Raw genomic sequence first — 6,072 nt, forward strand, 5'->3', positions numbered from 1 at the left:
CTCTCTCTCTCTCTCTCTCTCTCTCTCTCTCTCTCTCTCTCTCACACACACACACACACACACACACACACACACACACACACACACACTCTAATAAAAGTTTACTGATAATTAGGAAAAGCTCCACCTGCCACTGTCATGGAAACAGAGTTAGCCCAAGGGAATGAAAGCTCGTACCTGCTGCTCAAACAGAAGTGTGTTCAAGGCCTGCCTGCATGGCAGGATCATCATGGGGAAGCCCACGGCCACGGACATCATGAAGCCCACTCGGATCATCTCTGTCACCAGGTTGGAGGGGAAGTGGATCAGCACGTTGCCTGCAGTGGCATCGGTGAAGCTGACGTAACCAAAAAACCCCACCTGTCAGAGGACGAGAAAGAGCAATGTGGCTAGCTCAGTCTGCCAGAACCCCACCAGCCGCTCTGCTGCCTGCCTGTCTATCTGTCTGCCTTTGTCCCAGATCGGCCTCAGAGGACCTCCCCAAGGAAGTTGGCACAAGATCCACCTGCCTGGGGACAAAAGCCCTGCTCAGCTCCCCAGTCATGAAATTCTTGACAGCCAGAGGTGAACTGTTGAAGTGTAACGTCAACACAACCATAAATGAGGCAAAAATGGAGCTGTCTATATGGAAAGGAAGATTCTAAAATGCCTCCAAGCCCTTCAGAGGAGCTGCCTTTTTTTCTTTTTTAAAGATTTATTTATTCATTATGTATACAGTGTTCTTCTTGAACGTAACCCTGCACGCCAGAAGGGGGAACCAGATTCATTACAGATGGTTGTGAGCCACCAGGTGGTTGCTGGGAATTGATCTCAGGACACCTGGAAGAGCAGTCAGTGCTCTTAACCTCTGAGTCATCTCTCCAGCCCTCTCTCCCCACCTTGTTTTTCCTTTTCTTTTTGGTTTTCCAAAGTAGGGTTTCTCTGTGTGGTCCTGGCTGTCCTGGAACTCACTCTGTAGACCTAGCTAGCCTCAAACTTATGGAGATCGGCCTGTCTCTGCCTCCCGTGTGCTGGGATTAAAAGTTGTGTATCACCGGAACCTAGCTCAGAAGAGGCCCCCCCCCCCATGTTTTCATGACAGGGTTTCTCTGTAGCTTTGGAGCCTGTCCTGGAACTTGCTCTGTAGACCAGGCTGGTGGCAAACTCACAGAGATCCTCCTGCCTCTGCCTTCCAAGTGCTGGACTTAAAGGCGTGCACCACCATCAGCTAGCAGAAGAGCCATTCTTAATCTGATTTCAAACCCAATCAGGAGTTGGATGTAGGGCACAGGCCTGTGATCCCAGGTTTCGGGAGGCAGAGACAGGAGGTTAGAGAGAGATCCACGCCAAGCTGGGCCACACAGTGTGACCCTGCCTCAGTCAAACAGCTGTGGAGTGAAGAGGACAGAAGACGCCCCGCCCCCCACAGCTGGATGATGCTCCAGTGACCACTCGGAAGACCAACACCACAGCAAAGGAAGGGACTGAGCCACAGCACTGACTCTTCCCTCTGCAGCTCTGGGGATCAAAGCCAGGGAGGCAGGGACGCTAGGCAAGTCCTCTCCCCACTAGGCTGCGCACCTGGCCCTGTGGAAGGCAGACTGGTGTAATCCCAGCTCTTGGGAGGACGAGACAGGAGGATCATGAGTTCAAGACCTAAGCTACAGAGTGAGCTTCAGGCCAGCTTTGGCTATACTACTAGAATCTGTCTCAGATAAATAAATACAGAATGAGAGGGGGAGAGAAAGAAAACAGTTTATTAATAAGAGCCAGGCGGTGGTGGTGCAGGCTTTTAATCCCAGTGCTTGGGAGGCAGAGGCAGGCGGATCTGAGCTGAATGCAAGACTGACCTACAGAGCGGGTCAGGACAACCAGGCTTATGCAGAGAAAGCCTGTCTTGGGGATGGTGGGGGGTGAGATGTTTATAATGTTTGTGAACTGGGATATTCTCTCACACTGGTATCTCGTGCACCCTAATTTCTTTTTACTGGAATGTTCCTCAGTAGAGAATTAAGAATGGACATGGAGGTCTGACTAACATGCCGGAGCTCTTCAGACTAGACAATGTCAACACGGGCATGGTGGTGCTCACCTATGATCCTAGCACTGAGGATGCAAAAGCAGGAGGAGCACCCCAAGTTTGAGACCAGTCTCATATACATAGCAAGTTTCAGGCCAGCAGGAATACAAAGTAAGACCCAGTCTTAAGAACCAGAAAAAAATGCAGCGTGGTCCAGGGCAGAAGCCGCTCATGGGTGCCCAGGCCAGAAGGCCAGGGCCTGAGGATCTGAGCTGCTCTGGGTCTGGGTCTGCATCTGCAGACACTGGCATGGAAAAGGTGAGAGAGAACCCGGACAGACGGACAGTGGAGGATAGATGGACAGTGGAGGACGGAGGAACAGCGGAGGACGAAGGGACAGCAGAGAACACATGGACAGTGGAGGACACATGGACAGCGGAGGATGGATGGACAGTGGAGGACACGTGGACAGTGGAGGACGGATGGACAGTAGAGGACACATGGACAGTGGAGGACGGATGGACAGTGGAGGACACATGGACAGTGGAGGACGGAGGGACAGCAGAGAACACATGGACAGTGGAGGACACATGGACAGCGGAGGATGGATGGACAGTGGAGGACAGAGGGACAGTGGAGGACGGATGGACAGTAGAGGACACATGGACAGTGGAGGACGGATGGACAGTGGAGGACACGTGGACAGTGGAGGACGGATGGACAGTAGAGGACACATGGACAGTGGAGGACGGATGGACAGTGGAGGACACATGGACAGTGGAGGACGGAGGGACAGCAGAGAACACATGGACAGTGGAGGACACATGGACAGCGGAGGATGGATGGACAGTGGAGGACAGAGGGACAGTGGAGGACGGATGGACAGTAGAGGACACATGGACAGTGGAGGACGGATGGACAGTGGAGGACACGTGGACAGTGGAGGACGGAGGGACAGTAGAGGACACATGGACAGTGGAGGACGGATGGACAGTGGAGGACACATGGACAGTGGAGGACGGAGGGACAGCAGAGAACACATGGACAGTGGAGGACACATGGACAGCGGAGGATGGATGGACAGTGGAGGACAGAGGGACAGTGGAGGACGGATGGACAGTAGAGGACACATGGACAGTGGAGGACGGATGGACAGTGGAGGACACGTGGACAGTGGAGGACGGATGGACAGTAGAGGACACATGGACAGTGGAGGACGGATGGACAGTGGAGGACACATGGACAGTGGAGGACGGAGGGACAGCAGAGAACACATGGACAGTGGAGGACACATGGACAGCGGAGGATGGATGGACAGTGGAGGACAGAGGGACAGTGGAGGACGGATGGACAGTAGAGGACACATGGACAGTGGAGGACGGATGGACAGTGGAGGACACGTGGACAGTGGAGGACGGATGGACAGTAGAGGACACATGGACAGTGGAGGACGGATGGACAGTGGAGGACACATGGACAGTGGAGGACGGAGGGACAGCAGAGAACACATGGACAGTGGAGGACACATGGACAGCGGAGGATGGATGGACAGTGGAGGACAGAGGGACAGTGGAGGACGGATGGACAGTAGAGGACACATGGACAGTGGAGGACGGATGGACAGTGGAGGACACGTGGACAGTGGAGGACGGATGGACAGTAGAGGACACATGGACAGTGGAGGACGGATGGACAGTGGAGGACACATGGACAGTGGAGGACGGAGGGACAGCAGAGAACACATGGACAGTGGAGGACACATGGACAGCGGAGGATGGATGGACAGTGGAGGACAGAGGGACAGTGGAGGACGGATGGACAGTAGAGGACACATGGACAGTGGAGGACGGATGGACAGTGGAGGACACGTGGACAGTGGAGGACGGATGGACAGTAGAGGACACATGGACAGTGGAGGACGGATGGACAGTGGAGGACACATGGACAGTGGAGGACGGAGGGACAGCAGAGAACACATGGACAGTGGAGGACACATGGACAGCGGAGGATGGATGGACAGTGGAGGACAGAGGGACAGTGGAGGACGGATGGACAGTAGAGGACACATGGACAGTGGAGGACGGATGGACAGTGGAGGACACGTGGACAGTGGAGGACGGATGGACAGTAGAGGACACATGGACAGTGGAGGACGGATGGACAGTGGAGGACACATGGACAGTGGAGGACGGAGGGACAGCAGAGAACACATGGACAGTGGAGGACACATGGACAGCGGAGGATGGATGGACAGTGGAGGACAGAGGGACAGTGGAGGACGGATGGACAGTAGAGGACACATGGACAGTGGAGGACGGATGGACAGTGGAGGACACGTGGACAGTGGAGGACGGATGGACAGTAGAGGACACATGGACAGTGGAGGACGGATGGACAGTGGAGGACACATGGACAGTGGAGGACGGAGGGACAGCAGAGAACACATGGACAGTGGAGGACACATGGACAGCGGAGGATGGATGGACAGTGGAGGACAGAGGGACAGTGGAGGACGGATGGACAGTAGAGGACACATGGACAGTGGAGGACGGATGGACAGTGGAGGACACGTGGACAGTGGAGGACGGATGGACAGTAGAGGACACATGGACAGTGGAGGACGGATGGACAGTGGAGGACACATGGACAGTGGAGGACGGAGGGACAGCAGAGAACACATGGACAGTGGAGGACACATGGACAGCGGAGGATGGATGGACAGTGGAGGACAGAGGGACAGTGGAGGACGGATGGACAGTAGAGGACACATGGACAGTGGAGGACGGATGGACAGTGGAGGACACGTGGACAGTGGAGGACGGATGGACAGTAGAGGACACATGGACAGTGGAGGACGGATGGACAGTGGAGGACACATGGACAGTGGAGGACGGAGGGACAGCAGAGAACACATGGACAGTGGAGGACACATGGACAGCGGAGGATGGATGGACAGTGGAGGACAGAGGGACAGTGGAGGACGGATGGACAGTAGAGGACACATGGACAGTGGAGGACGGATGGACAGTGGAGGACACGTGGACAGCGGAGGACACACTGACAGTAGAGGTAACATGAGGTCTTATGTGCAAGAGGCAGTGTGCTGTGCTAACGCACATCAAGGAGAAACGCGGAATGGCTCCTACCATGACATAGAAGGCGGTGACCACGTTGAGGGAGGAGGCAAATATGGAACTCATGGTCTTCACTGATGGTTCATCCAGGCTGTCATAGGTAGGTAGGACCTGGCTGTGTAAAGACAAGTGAGTTACACAGACTCCAGACAAGCAGGTTCCAGAGCCTCACCCCCTCCTGGCAACTCCTAGGACCTCTACAACAATCCAGGCAACAAGCCCCTGGCACTTCCTTCCCAAAACATTCTCCACAGACCATGGTGCCACGGGCAGCAGTCGAGTGACACTATGGAGGGTGGCATCGCGGTAAAACCCCAAACCTACACCCTGGAAGGTTCCAGACACCTGTACAGCTAGCCTTTAATCCCAGCACTCGGGAGGCAGAGGCAGGGGGATCTCTGAGAGTTCGAGGCCAACCTGGTCTACAGGGTGAGTTCCAGGACAGTCAAGGCTGCACAGAGAAGCACCACCCCCACCCTCACAAAAACAGAAAGCAGATCTGTAAGCAGCAAACAGGAAGACACTGCAGTACCTCTGCCAAGGGATGGGAAAGTTAAAGAAACACAAATCTGCTGGCCACGGCCATCTCGGCTGTGAACAAACACAAATCTGCTGGCCACGGCCATCTCGGCTGTGAACAAACACAAATCTGCTAGCCGCAGCCACCTCGGCCCTGTGAGCAGACACAAATCTGCTAGCCGCAGCCACCTCGGCCCTGTGAGCAGACACAAATCTGCTGGCCACGGCCACCTCGGCTGTGAGCAGACACAAATCTGCTGGCCACGGCCACCTCGGCTGTGAACAAACACAAATCTGCTGGCCGCGACCACCTCGGCTGTGAACAAACACAAATCTGCTGGCCGCGACCACCTCGGCTGTGAGCAGACACAAATCTGCTGGCCACGGCCACCTCGGCTGTGAGCAGACACAAATCTGCTG

At 55.1% G+C, this 6,072-nt stretch overlaps 1 protein-coding gene across 6 annotated transcripts in view; it reads right to left on the reverse strand.

The window, feature by feature from the left end:
* Slc38a10 (solute carrier family 38 member 10) overlaps positions 1 to 6,072 on the reverse strand; it is a 73,000-nt gene that overhangs the window by 44,674 nt on the left and 22,254 nt on the right. For 5 of the 6 annotated variants that reach the window (XR_007591326.1, XM_050140195.1, XM_050140197.1 and 2 more), the window contains exons 7-8: positions 5,146 to 5,248; positions 178 to 360 (exon numbers count right to left, since the gene is read on the reverse strand). Coding sequence is in view for 5 of the 6 variants with exons in the window: in XM_050140195.1 (XP_049996152.1) it covers positions 178 to 360; positions 5,146 to 5,248 (286 nt within the window). In the remaining variant the exon portion in view is untranslated. The remainder of the gene's footprint in view (positions 1 to 177; positions 361 to 5,145; positions 5,249 to 6,072) is intronic. The other variant, XM_050140199.1, reaches the window with a different exon arrangement.

Source organism: Alexandromys fortis, unplaced genomic scaffold, assembly GCF_014885135.2.
Source record: "Alexandromys fortis isolate MF-2015 unplaced genomic scaffold, M_Fortis_MF-2015_v1.1 scaffold_39, whole genome shotgun sequence".
Lineage (NCBI taxonomy): Eukaryota > Metazoa > Chordata > Mammalia > Rodentia > Cricetidae > Alexandromys > Alexandromys fortis.